General features: G+C 34.0%; 1 protein-coding gene across 7 annotated transcripts in view; it reads right to left on the bottom strand.

The window, feature by feature from the left end:
* Positions 1-1,675: 1,675 nt before the first annotated feature.
* Galnt13 (polypeptide N-acetylgalactosaminyltransferase 13) overlaps positions 1,676-15,290 on the bottom strand; it is a 682,099-nt gene continuing 668,484 nt past the window's right edge. For 6 of the 7 annotated variants that reach the window (XM_006498088.4, XM_006498091.3, XM_006498092.3 and 3 more), the window contains one exon: positions 1,676-7,164. In XM_006498088.4, coding sequence (XP_006498151.1) covers positions 7,024-7,164 — 141 coding nt within the window. In that variant the 3' untranslated portion in view covers positions 1,676-7,023. The remainder of the gene's footprint in view (positions 7,165-15,290) is intronic. The other variant, NM_173030.2, reaches the window with a different exon arrangement.

The raw sequence follows: 15,290 nt of genomic DNA, 5'->3' as shown, positions 1-15,290 counted from the left end.
AGTCTTATAAAAATGTCTACTAGTTATTGAATGCCAAAAAGTTCTAAGTTGGGAACTGACATCTGCTAATTACCTGAATCCCAGAAGTTTGGAGTCTATAGATTTACATGAGGTCACATAGTGCATACAAATAGAGAAGAATGGCAAGTTACACATCCCAAAGTTATTCAAAATTAAAAGATGAAGTGGTCATGAGGAATCACACCATGTAAAACACTAGTGTAAGAGGAAATATCAAGCATATCCAAGGGAAGAGACGATGGTCCACTTGATACTGGAAACCAGAGTTATGGAGAGGGAAGTGTGTGACAGAAATTCATCTATTACGCATTTTAGTCCACATCAATAAATACTGTGAAGATATTTCTCTACACACCCACTTGATCCTATATATAACTACAAGTGTCCAACCTCATTTATTGTGTAGTTTGAAGACAAAAGTTACATATACACATAAAGAAATCTGGCTTCAGTCTCAGCATCCAAAAGCATAGGTCCCATAAATCTCAATGAACACTATTAGAATTCTGGCCTCTGTACATTGCACAAGCTGTTCTGGAAGCCTCCACCTTACCTAAGCTTACTATGTGGGATGTGAAGGATGATTGCTGTAACAAGCTAATGTATTATCTCACAAAAGAATTAAAACCAATTTCAGATCCATGATTGTTTGCCTAGAATTTTACTTTTCAAAACTGGTGAAGGGATTTCTGTATAAATCAATCTAGTCTTCTCATGACTAGCCACTCACTGTGTGATGGTCATAGAAGGAAAGTGATGCAAAATATCCCAGGCAAGGAAAAGGTAGAATCATTATTTGACAAAATAAACATGTCAGCAGAGAGGTCTCCTTTATTTCCTTTGAGTAGGAGAGGCCACAGTTTCCTCTATCTTGTGCAGAAAATCATGAGGTAAGATGCTCATCTGTCAAATCCTTGGTCAGCTAGTGCAATTTCACTGACCTAAAGCACCCAGTAATATCAAGAAATGAAATAGCATGCTCTTACACAACATAACAACAAAACCCTGCAGATTAAATACATGAGTGCCCTGCCCTCCGCTGCCACTTATGTAAGTCCAAGAAGTAATATTCTGTGTGTAAATTAGAAAATCCATGCCCTTTATATTTGCTAACAAGTAATGAAGCATTCATGATGGCTGTCAGTCCATGAGCTTCTGAATGTGTTAATGCATTGAGTCATTTAAAATGGAGCTATTAAAATAGTTAAGGCTGGAGTATTTTTGCCCCTCCCTCCATCTGTCTATCTATCCCTCCCCATTCCTTTCTCCTTACTCTTTCCCCTTTCTTCTATATTTTTGTCTGGATTCTGGCTCTGAATCTTTCTGTGAAGTGCTGTGCAAAGTCCTGCACTGACCAGCACACTCAGGATTCCAGCATCAGAATTTGGGATCTAGGCATGACCTAAAAACAAGTATTCTCATGTATTAGAAAACATATTAACTGATTTTAATAACTATTACAGAGCAGAAGGTGTCAATCTCCAATCATTTCATAAGAAAATTAATGAGAATATATATAATTTCAATGCTTCTGTTTTACATATTTTTGCTCTAATATTATATTGGGTTAACAAAACTTTCTTGCTGCTGAGAAATGGCTATAAATAATCACCCCTTTTATAAAATAGAACATAATCATGGAATACTAAAATTATCTGTTTGAAATACTAGCAAAATTTATTTTGAAAAAAGACAACATATACCAAAGGAAAACTAAATTGGCATACTTTAATTCTACAAAAGTGTATAAATATTTAAATTTACAGAAAAGAACAATTATACCATTTAGTAATGCTTACAACATTTAAAATGTTTAAATTTTTATGCACAAGCTACTCTTATAAATGTTAAAGATTGCATTGAGCATGTCTAAACATTTTTGAGATTATGTTCTCTATCCGTGACTACAGTGATTTTAAAAAGAGATGGTCCCTACACCACTCAAAGAAAGTCGTGTGACAATGGATTCTTGTTTCTCTCTTGAGCTATTTTTGTCTGTAAGTACACCAGGAACCAAAGGCCGTGTCTTTAAGTATTTAACCTCACCAACTGAACACAAAATGAAAATTTCAGTTTTGAAACAGTTACATTTCAGATGGAGCTTTCTCTATTTTTTAATCTAAGTCACCCAACATGGGAGAATGATTCATTGTACCCTATTAGCAATAGCAGTAAAGCATTACTGTACATAATGAGCCAATTATCACAGAAGTGGTCTTCATCTTAAACACATTTATTGACAAAAGACTGTATTGCATCACTACTTTCTCATGGGGATTTTTGAATGCAGAGTCAATGGAAATTTGCTTTAGAATGTATTAAACACCTTAAGACAAAAATTAGGGGGAACAAATCTATACCAACGAGGTTTAAGCAAATTTTTAGAGCTTACCCAACACCTTTAGCTTTATATAGTATGTCATACTTGATAACACTCTGAATAGGTGCAGTAAAACCTGATATTCCTATGCTATACAGAAGAGCTGAGTGTTTCCACTCGATATCTGACATAACGGTGGGAAATAGCTAATTCCTGAAACACAAGTTGCCTTTGCACAGTTGAATTTCTGCTGCCCAGCTATACTGAGCTTTTAGTCAAGACAGGGGGATCTTAGTTGTACAAAATAACACCTCTCAGACAATGATTCACATTTGGTGAAGTCTTTAATTTTTTTTCATATTTCCTCAAATCATTATAGAATTTAAGAATTTAAGAATGCATTGTATTTTGTCCCCTTGAAACTACAGTTTGAATCAACAGATAAAATGCAAACGCAATGGCAATGATTATGCTTGATCACTTCTTAAATGGAGTAGCAATCTATGTTGGAGCAAGGCAATGTTCTGAAGTTTGCTGAAGCAATTCTACTGTATTTATAACCTCCCACTAAATTAAAAAAAAAACATTGAAAACCAGTTATGTTATTTTATTGTAGCAGTTTACATTCCTCTCCTTTAATTTTTTAAAATTTATTATGCTGTTTCTAAGCACTAGAGAAAAATGAAATTTACATGTTATGTTTATAGTAAAGTGACACTGGGAAGCCTAGAGATATTTGCTGGTTTCTCTGAAGTCCACAAAGCTTCAAACAAAGAACTCACCCAGTGTTCATAGGGACAGATGGTCTAATACTCCGTGCAAGCTGTAGGTCAGCTTTACTTGAAACTTGAAGGGAATTGCAAGAAAATATGAAATCAAATCAAAGCAAACAAACAAAAAACCAGAGTTCAATAAATTACTGCTGAAGGCTTGATGGTGCTTTCCTCAAACTACTTGCCACTGATGTACGGTATTCTATTGTTCTGCTGCAGGTTTTCTTCTATTACCTGTGGTCTTAGTTTATTGAACAAGTTTAATTAAAGTATGAAAAAACAATAACTTAAACAATTCTAAAGAATCAAGTTAATAATAAGAGAGTTTTTAATAAAGGCATTTCTTTCATTATTGTGACCTTATAACATTTTGGCAGTAGTATTATGAGTCCTGGGCACATAGTTTTATAACTCTATGATCTATGAGAAAACTATAGTATATGTTCATAGCTCAGTTTTATTATCTATAAACATAGAAATTAATAATATAACATCTTTAATGTTTTAAGGTTTCTATAATATTTTTTGTTAATAGATTTTTACATTGAAAATAAGCTTTGTATAGTCATTATCAAACCATGAAAATAAATGTGATTTTAAAGAATGTACTTATCTTCTTTCTAAAACTCAAAATCTTAGCCCTTCTGTGGTCAATCTAATACAACCAAAACACTGAAACTATGTTTATTTTTAGTTGTGAAGCAACTTATATCTTATAACAGTATTTTAATAAATGCCATATTTCATTTCCACAAAGCTGGTGATTTTAACACAAAGGACAACATAGAATTTGTACTTTAATATCAATAATATTAGAAGGAAATTTAATATTTGGAAACAAAGCTCTGAAAGTCTCTATAAAGTCACTACTGGACACTTTACATTTTTAACATGGAAACATGTGATACTGTGTTGCTTAACAACTTTAACAGATTCTTAAGTTTATTAGTTCAAGAAGTGTAGTTACAATAAGCAAAGAGATAGCATGAGAAGGTGAGCACAGCCAGTGGACAAAAATAATGTAGACTCTGCCTTTAAAAGGATTAGTGGATCAGTGGCCGTGTGCTTACTTAACAAAGATGTGGCCCTGGCTCTGAAACAGAAAAAAAAAAAAAAAAAACATAAATAAATGTGATTATATGGCCAAGTGTGTGTTGGTGTATGAGACTGGAAGAAATTGAAATAAGCAAAAGAATAATCTTAGATTTGCTCAGAGAGATAGGAATGAGAGACTACAGGCAGGACAAGCATTTGTTGTACTGAAGAGGTCATGTTTGTATAGAGACCTAAAGAAATAAGTGAATGATATCTTGGGACTGATAGAACCAACAGTAAAACAGACTTGTTTGGCAGCCAGAACAATGTAATGAAATGCAAGACAGTAAGAGATAAAAAAAAGGCAGAGGTCTCTCTCTCTCTCTCTCTCTCTCTCTCTCTCTCTCTCTCTCTCTCTTTCTCTCTCTCTCTCTCTCTCTCCCTCTCCATCTGTCCAAGGTATGTGTATATGTTTGTTGAGTGTTTTGTTCTGGGTATAGAGACACAATGGCTATGAAATGATTTGAGGATTAATGGGAAGATTATGTTCAGGAAAATACACAAATTCATACATAATAGTATCTATGTGACTCTTGTATTAAGTAAACAAGTGTAGCATTGGGTAAGACTTGGCATGAATAGAGAATTATAATATATGCATATTTCTTATGATTTAGTCAGAAGGAGCAACCCACAATGGTTGTGGCCCCAAATTGTTGGTTTGCTGTTATATGTCAAAGATAGCATCAAGTTACTTTTAAGATGGTTAGACTCAATTTGTCCAAAGTTTTACATTGCAATAATGTTGTTATCTACAAAAATAAACACTTGGTATCAAAACAGTGTGAATATCCAAAATGAAAATTTAAAACAAGTTTAAATTTTGTGTTGGACCAAGATCCTAGTTAACTTTGACATCAGGCAGTTTCATGAAGTCTGTAAGCTACAGTTAGAACAGGCTTGAAAAGTTTGAAAGACATTATCACTTGATTTTGGGGACAAAGTCTCTCATTTGATTGGGAGCTTGTCCATGAGGACAACCTGGCTGGTGAGGAAATTCAAGAAATTCTCTTTTTTTTTACCTCCCCAGTATTAGAGTTACAAGTACATCCTCCCACATCTAGTGGTTATTTAGCTTGGAATCAGCATCAGTTCCTCTTGGTTGAGGGGCAAACACCTACTGAGTGAGCAAGCCCTTATCCCAGTTTCATAGTTTTGACTTGAGCGTCCAGAAGGTGAAACATGCATTTGTTCTGATGAGAAAGACCACTGAAATGGGTAGACTTGTGCAGTATGAAAAATATAATAGCCCAACTCAGGTGTGTGTGTGTGTGTTTGTGTGTGTGTGTGTGTGAGTATATGTGTATGTGTGTACACATATGCATGTGTGTGTTTGTGTTTGTGTAAAAGAGAGACAGTAATAGAAACAGAGAAAGACAGTGACAATAGACAGAGGAGAGAATCAGTGAAAAATGGAGAGAGAGGAGAGAGAAAGAAAGCAAGTGTAGCAAGCTCATTAACTCTTTTTATAGAAGATCCTTTAAAATAAAAGGTCAAAAGTATGGACTTTCTGTTCCTGAAGAATCTTCTAGCTTCACCCCCATAGAGTTCCTCCAGCTGCTAGATATACAACCAAAACATACATGTACAACAACTATGTGGCCACCTAAAATGGTAGCAAACATATAACAATTATTACTGTCCCATGAATTGGTAGGTTTTCCTTTTTCATATAATTAGTCCATGCACTGTGAACAAAGGGGTTTTATGTGGAAATGACACACGAAATTGTCCTAATTATGACAGCCATAGTTTATGCAAAATCATGTCTAGTAGTTTAATTAATATAATTTTTAATAACTCCAATTTTTCCAGTGACCAATGTTGGATTTTATAGCATAGCAATAGATTTTGAGTGCCATTCTTTTTATAGAATGCAAAGTGCCAATGACCGCACTGACTGAACTAAAAGGGATAGTACTTTAGAAATTAAATCTAAAAGGTCACTCTTCACCTACAGTTCTGTAGGCTGTGACAAATCTCACCCTCTGGAGTGAAGGGCAAAGATACAGCTGATGGACAAAAACTCTCTGTATGGAGACAGGGAGAAACTGGGGATTCAGGTCCTGATATCACACCTCAGAGCAAGACCGTCTTCAGCTTGTGTTCAGAATGAAGATTCTTTCACAGCAACTCTTGTAGTTTATATAGCTCTTGTTTTCCTCAATACCTCATGTACTCCTTACATCATTTGATTTAAATTTATTATTATAAATAGGTTTTAAAAATTCTTTTCTTTATTTTGTATGATGATTTTTATTTTACAAATTCAATAACTAGCTTAATTATTTTCCTACTACCTTATATTTTGTTTGATGAATTCAATGTTCAGGAATGATTTCATATGGATTCTAATTGTTGGCATAGAAATTCAACCAGGGTCCCATGAAGCTTTTGTAAAAAAGAGTGTTTTATAAAGCTACATTAATATTTTATAATTATGATATTGTATAAGGCTTTACATGATCTCTCTTTTAATTATTATTACAACACAAAATAAACCAATTCCAAATAACCCTGTGACAAGAGGTTATTGAAGACATTTTAAAAGTAAATACAAGGTGTGTTTTTCCCAAACAGTTCAAATGTTTAATAACAGTTTCTTATTATTTATATTTTATGTGCTTCTTTAATCAGATACAAATTTTAGTAGGGAAATAAACATTCCTAAAAATGAATTATAAACAATTGTGTTTTATATTACTAAAAGTATTTTTTAAACTTTTAATTCAGAAAAGTTAATACTTTCACCAAACTAAAATAATGGACAAACAAACATGTAGAGACTTTCACATCTTGGGAAAAAAAATATCTTCATGTCCCCAAGGTCATGTTCCTCAGCAGCCATTGTTGGGATCTGCTGCCACTGCAGTCCTGCATGGTAGGCACCATTTTGTCTTCTTCAGAAGGTTCATCAAGACATTGGTTACTGTTAGCATGTCTCAAAGTGAGTCTCTGTAAAAGATAACCACAATCAGGAACTTACTGATTCATTAGATGAAGGCTGCTCTCTAAAAGTAGTCTATATAATTTTAATGTATAGAAATGTAACATGCTTTTAAACAGAACTGTGTATGAGTCTTGCTAAATTACACGTACAGTTTTGCCATAAAAATATTGTCATTGTCTAATACATATCTATTTAAAGATGGTTAAAGAAATTGGCTGATATTTATTACACATTGCTGAAAATTCAGACATCTTTTTCAAAAGTGTATTCATGACCATGGAATCCAGTTGAATGTGTCAATTCTAACAAACTAATAAAGAAACTTAGTTTTATACCCATATATTATTCATTAACAATTTGATAAACATAGATGTCAAACACATAACTGTTATACAAAAGAACAAAATGACTAGAGATTAAAACTACTAAACTACAGTATCAAAGACAATAATTGTAAACCAGTGATTTCTAAAGCCAAAGATGATCAGTCTTCCTTCATGGAATGCTTATCATATTTAAGGATATATAAGTACATCGATATTAAATTAAATAGAGAAACGATATAGTATTTTATCTTTACAATTCTAATAATTGTGTTGTGCTTAATTATTACACAGTATTTGTTTCCATTTGTAATCCAAGTCACTTTCTGGGACATCATATTCCGGCATGTTTTAAGGCATTATGCTTTCAACCTATTAATTATATATTTTGTTAATTTTATGCACCATGCCTAAAATCACAGGAAATGTTCTCTAACTTAAAGTGTTCGTACATGTTTGAAGTGTTTTGCAAGTACGTCTTGGAAGACTCGTGTCTCTAGACGCATAAGTAGCACAAGATGGCCTTAGTTAGCCATCATTGAGAAGAGAGGCCCCCTGGTCTTGCAAACTTTATATGCCCCAGTTCAGGGGAACACCAGGGCCAAGAAGTGGGAGTGGGTCCATAGGGGAGTGGGGGGGGGTATGGGAGACTTTCAGGGTAGCATTTGAAATGTAAATGAAAAAAATACCTAATAAAAATTGGAAAAAGAAAAAAAAAGAAACACATAGTTCTTGCAAATTAACAGAATTAAACATAGGGAAAGTCTTTTTATAGTATTTTCTCATCCTTTATAGTATGTTGGGGTGTGTGTGTTAAAAATATAAAGAAACACCTGTAACTTCACTATTGTACGAGAAGATATAATAGCGGACAGACTGCTGTGAAAGGTGCTTCTCTGACCTCAAGCAGGAAATTAAAAGGCAAGGCGATTAAAAAAGAAGATGATGTCAAGATTGGAGCCTTTGTTATCATTTTTTAATACAGAGTTTCAAGCCATTTTTAGTAGAAAAAAGTGAAGTAAAAAAGAAATTGCATAAGATAGCAAGAAAGTACGAAGGTGGTTGATTTATTCTTAGGATGACAGGAAATCCAACTATTAGCCAGCGTGAAAATCAGATATAAAACTAAATAAAACAACTACTTTACTTTTTAAGAACGGTATAGGTTAGAGCAACAGCAACAAAGAAAATCATGTCTCTCTCTCAAATCTGAGTTAGCTTATGCATACCTTGTCTTGCAGAGAAGCACTTACCATTTCATGCTTCTAATAGATCCTTCTTTAAACAACAAACTTTGCTCTTTTGGGGTAGCTTATCATACATTGACTTATATTACAACGTACTGATATCAATTTATTATAGTCTGACCACCTATTATAGTAGTTGAAAGATTTGATCAATTACCTTATGTCACATTGAAATAAAGATTTTTAAAAAAAATATACTGAATAATTTTTTTAATGACACAGGTAATGTCAGTTGTGACCTTTGTATTTAGTATTGTTCTGTCAAATCAGTATGCAAATACCCCTCTTGGAAAAATATGTATTAGCAGCAGTCAAAAGCTATTGCTTCAAAGGTTACAAACCAAAAATCTCTATGTAATGAAGCAAATTACAAAGCCAGACATTTCAGCTTTAAGTAGTACTGAATGTGAATTCATTTTCCACTTTTACTTGCTATTGGTATAGGGGAAAGCCATCAAAATCATTGTGAAGACTGATTCTTCATTAGAAAAATCTGAGTCACATTTAACAAATACTTACAAATCTCCTTCCCCTTCCACTCATACTTTTGAACTTCAGTCAATGAACTCAATACCCTTAGAAACCAAGTAACAATAAAACTGTTAACTTTGTGTTTCGGCAGCATGCCTATTCAGCACTGGTAGATTCCTCATCTGCCTGATGGAAATATCAAAACTTTGTGCCAGATGTGACCTGTAGGAAAACTAGCTTCCAGAAGATGCAACAATAGCTGAGGTTGTACATCTGCCACACAAGTACAGAGGACCTAGGTCAGGCCCATGTATGTTTTTTTGGTTTGTGGTTCAGTCTCTGGGAACTCTCAAGGGTCCAGGTTAGCTAACTCTGTTGGTCCTTTAATAGAGTCCCTATCCCGTCTGGGTTTCTCAATCCTTCCCCTAATTCATCCACAAGACTTCCAGATCTCCTTCCAATGTTTGCCTGTAGGTCTCTGCATTTGTTTTAGTAAGCTGCTGGATGGAACCTCTCAGAGGACAGGTAAACCTGGCTCCTGTCTGCAAGCATAACAGAACATAGACAACAGATACACAGCTTGGACTTCATAGTGGGAGCTATCCCTGACTCTGATGCCTGTCTGTGGATCCAGTTCTTCTTACTGCCTTGTCTGGTATCAGTGGAAAAGGTTGTGTGTAGGCCTGCGGTAACATGAGGTTCCAGGGCAGTGTGATGTTGGGGAGCGCTCCCCCTTGTTAGAGGAGAAGAAAAGGGGTAGAGGAAGGATTGTGTGAAGTAGAAATTTTTGGTGTCTTTGAAAACTCAGTTATGCCATATGATGTTTTCCTGGGGCAGAGAGATGAATGGATGTTTTGCTGAAGCAGCCATGTGAGATAACAAGTGATATTTAAAAAGAATATGAAGATGACCACACCGACAATGGGAAGAAGCTCTGGCATTGGGTTGCCTTGCTCTGTCTCACTAGTTTTTGCAGATGATGCTCTTGTATTTGTTCAACTTACATCACATTGCTGATCTTCCTTGTCATGACTATGGAGAGAGTAACTCAACAAAGAACTGGTGATATTCTGGTGGCTTCTTGCTGCTTCCATAGACCTAGGCAGATTGGCAGAGACCTGAAGTTCCTTAGGGATCGAATAGCTGTTACTGATTCATGTTAGTGTTTTGTTAGAGGACTGCTGACAATGAAGATTGAAATAGCCACAGAGAACTATTGCTAAACAGGTCCACAAGCCCTTCTTTCCCCTTAACCTTTCTTTTGCACTGCCTTTTGTGGGTGGTGGGTTGGAGGGAGGTTGAAGCATTAAAGATGTCTCATTAAAGTAGGTTTTGAAAAACCAAAGCCTACAGCTGTTTGACAGAGTGCTTGGAGGAGAGCAGGGGATGATATTGAGATATAAAGTGAATAAATAAATGGGAAAAATGATGCTGATGCAACTGTACATACTTTCCTGCTGAGAGAAAATCTCCTGCCATAGCACTCAATGATAGATTTATGAAACCTGCCCTCTGCTACCCTGCTTCTGTTCTTAAATGTGCCACAGGTAGTTAAGTGAGAAGTTTGGAACCTCACATGTGTTCTCACACCCAGTAGCTGAACTATATAAAATCATTTAGTTTTTGAATTTGTAAAAAAAAAAAAAGAAAGAAAGAAAAGAAAAGAAAAGAAATACCGTAAGTCCACTAATTCAAAAATAATCTTATTTGTAGTGTTTACCAAAAAATCTATGAGTATTTGTTGACATGAACTGAATAACAATTCATTTCATGATTTAGAGAGAAGATAGTCACAATTTATATAAGTAATAAATAAAATGTACTCTTGATTCTTTTCATGATATCACCTAAGCAATCACAAAAGAAATGTGCAGATAGATACCCGTGCTTTTTCCATGAAGTTGTTGAAAATAACATAGTCTTTAGGAGTGGATTTATGTAGTGTCTCAGAATAAAATAGTGGTAATTTTAAAAGGTGTGAAATGTGGTATACACACACACATACACACACACACACACACACTCTCTCTCTCTCTCTCTCTCTCTCTCACACACACACACAAACACACATGGAGTTGAGTTATCTGAATAAAATTTAACAAAATTAAATAATTTCAAAATTCCAAAAATTATCCATTTTTAAACTATGGTATATTTAGTAATGTGTTCACCTTTGACACAAAATTTGTCTTCATATGGATATGGTTGTTGTTAGGATAAAACAAAATAATACTTCATAATATATTTAACCTATTATACTCACAGTATACACATATGTATACATATGTATATATACACATTTTTAAACAGAAGCTTGAAAGTACCTTTTGTTAATGATAGACTAGTTACTATTTAAAATATCCAATCTTCAAATTAATGAGCAGCAAAGAAGGGAAAGACAGAAAAATAACTTCATAATTGTTCTAATTTCAGATTTTAATAACAATTAAAACTATTAAATGAATTGAATAAGTCCAAAACACAAACCTCTACAAAGTCATTAAGGAAAATAATCAGTAAGATTTCCAAAAACATTTCTAAAAACTTCTGCTCTTGTATAGTTTCTTAGTAGCCATTTTTGGAAAGTGCTATCATTACAAGTCTCCATGGAAAGATCTTGAGAGCCATCCTCTCCTTTGCCCATTGAGAGGCAGGACTGCGTGATTATGTGAACAAGAGTGTGGGTCTGTTTGACAAAGAAAATAATGAATAATGACAAATCAAGTACCAAGGCAGTAATAAATCAATCATCCCAGACAACATAGAATTTCTCCTGAAAAAGAATGGGAGACACACGTCACAATAATTGCATCCATGAAGCTGTGAGTGGCAGTCTTTCAGATGGCTTCAATATCAGCCTTACTCAGTACGGAAATGGAGTTAAGATAGAAACTATTAAGGAGGAATTTGACATAGATGGCAGAACATTTCAGGCAAAATGTTGTTTTTGATAGAGTTTTGTTCTCATCATCTTATAATGAAAGACATTTTAGTGCCAAGTGAATTACTTTGTGAGAAGTTATTCTAAGTAGTTGATTAATGTACAGTTCATATTTGTATCCTCAACTGTTTGCTTCAAAACTGAGAGGACACCAAGGAAAAATCTTTGAGGTTATTTTGTTTTTTGTTTTCACGGGGCAAGGCTGGACATTCTAAGATATTCACACATGCAGTGGCATGCTTAATTAGCATGACAGCGTATATGAAAAGAAAGAACTGGGTAGAGAAAGATCAAATCTCCTTTGAATCATTCTAACTGCATTTTATTTCCCAGAACAAGCTCAAAAAAGAGGCATATGAGGCATATATATGTGTATGTATAAAAAAATAAACTCCAGGGCCAGCCCAGGAAAATAAATACTAAATAATTTTGTTGATCTAAATATGTAGTAAGGCCAATGAAGAAAATATGTTTTGTTGAAGTAAGCTCCAATTTGTGGGCAGCATAATGGATGCAATCACTAGATTTACCTTTCCAAGGGCTACCTTCTACAGATAAATGATATATAGGGGCTTACAATGCTAGCAAAGATAGCATTATAAAGCAGTATGTCTTACCTATGAAATGATGCTGATGGTAACAGTTTGGCTAGTTATCTTAATTAAATAGACTGTACCGTATCTACATTGTTCAAACTACACATCATCTACTGCTCAATTGATGTTTTTTTTTTTTTTTTCTGTTCCAAACATTTTTTAGAAAATATCTTCTTGGTACAAAAGAGTTTCTTGTTAGGAATTGAAAATTTCACACATCATTAAAGAGGATTATAAAATTATCCCCAGCCCCCCAAATAAAACTGACTTTGCTTAAAAGATCAGGGAAAGAAAAAAAAAAAACACTCTACTACAGATACAATATACGTATTTCATTTTCTCCAAGAAAAAAAAAGTTTATAATTACCATAAAAATGAAAAAAAATACTCTAGGAGATATGTTTTCAAAGCTATAAACCAAGAGAAAATTTAAAAGTCTTAAACTCATCTAAATATCCCTTTATTTTCCAACATATGTGTTTAGTTTTATTTACTTGAGAGCAAGAAAGGATATATTTTCCCAAATCTTTCTGCTACAAGAGAAGTCTTGTGTGGTTTGTACTTTACTAATTATTCCCATGTCTATCAATGAGATTGAAGTCATCAAATTAAATATCCTCCTTTCGGTTATATTATGGGAAGCCTTTCTATCATTAATCTTAATACAATGAAGTTTTATGTGAAATAGATTATCAAAATTAACTTAAATCTTTAATTTGATATGAATGTCACTATGAGTCAGAGCTACTGCAGATAATGCTTCGATAAACACTTCTTAACATCTGTCATGACTATAATTTGTTTTTATTGAATCTTACATGAGTTATTAAGTGAAAGGTAAAAACAACTTAATATATCTAGTAATAATAGAAGCTGCCGTAATTGTGTCGTAATTGACGGAGAGGTACGAGTTCAGTTTCATTGAATCTTCACCATATTATCTATTGGTTTTAACACTTTAATTTTTTGCCTTACTGAAATAATGAAAGGGAAAAAAGAAAAGAAATACACAAAATATTTTTATGATTCAATTTGCCATAGTTATTTCAATAAATAATTTTCATGGGCTATCTGTATTTTTACTTTATGTAATAACATGTGTTTTTATATAAGATATACATGTTTGTTTCCTAAATATATTTATTAATTCTTTGAGCATTTCATATAAGTCATGTGTGAGATTTTCAATGAATTCTTCTTTATGAGGTTGTTACTGCACATAAGGTTTTGGAGCAATGTGACATGCAGGCACTCATGTACCTTGCAGTCTTTTCTATAGGATGTCTTTTATTTTTAATGAATGAATGAATTAATGAATTAATTAATTAATTGGTTTTCCAAGACACAGTTTCTCTGTGTGGCCCTGGAACTCACTCTGTAGACCAGGCTGGGCTCAAACTCAGAAATCCAACTGCCTCTGCCTCCCAAGTGCTGGGATAAAAGGCATGTGTCACCACTGCTTGGCTTCTATGGGATTTCTTAATTTTTAATTTTAAAACTTTCTCTGCATTGGTGTTCTACCTTCAGGTATGTATGTGTGAGGGTGTCAGATCTCCTGGAACTGGAGCTACACATAGTTGTGGACTGCCCTGTGGGTGCTGGGATTTGAAATAGTATACCCTGAAGAGCAGACATTGCTCTCAATATTGCACCTATCTCTCCAGCCAGATAAGGCTTTGAAAAAAAAAAAAAAAAAACACTGATTACTAAACAGAATTACATAATTCTGAAGCTAGCATTATCCTTTGTGTATAATATAGCATCACCTAACATGCTGTTCTAAAATGTTGGGCAATTTGAATCATGGTTATTTGCAGAATGCTAATCACAATATGTAAGTATATATAAAACAAGTTTATGGCTTTTTCGATGACGTATTTGTATCTAATATGTCATGTACTACTTTAAAATCTACTCTCCGCACGTGTAGCTACAGCTAATGGGAATCAGGCTAAGAAAGCAATTTTGGTAATGAAATACAATACAAAACAACCTAACACTTGTATTAAAACTACTATTTTAAGAACAACTTGATATTTTGATGTACACATAGAGCTGACTGCATAGCTGATGGCAGAAATGATCACAGAAATATCAGTTTACTAAAAGTTTAAGATAAGAACAATAAATTCAATCCTGGTGTGGTGGCACATGATTTTAATCCCAACACTCAGGAGGCAGAGGCATGTGGATCTCGTAGTATGAGGCAAGCATGGTCTACAAAGAAAGTTCCTGGACAGCCAGAGCTGTTACACAGAAAAATATTGTCTATAAAAACAAAACAAAACAAAACAAAACAAACAAAAATAACAATAAATTCACCTTCTTAGATATAAAGATAAGTGTAACTGACCTTAGATTATTATATTACTTTAACTTAATAAGGAGTCATAGGTTTCAAACCTCTAGACCAAATACTAAATAGTACTTGGCTAAGATGTCATCTCAAAATGTTGCTAATGAAACGTTTAGTGTGGTACCTTAAGAGTAAATACTGCAAAATCTTGCAGTGTAGTTGTATCTTGTGAGACTATGCCCGGGCCTAACAAACAC

This window comes from Mus musculus, chromosome 2 (genome assembly GCF_000001635.26).
Source record: "Mus musculus strain C57BL/6J chromosome 2, GRCm38.p6 C57BL/6J".
In the NCBI taxonomy this organism is placed as follows: domain Eukaryota; kingdom Metazoa; phylum Chordata; class Mammalia; order Rodentia; family Muridae; genus Mus; species Mus musculus.
Note: the sequence above shows the minus strand (reverse complement) of the source record. Positions and strands in the feature narration are given on the sequence as shown.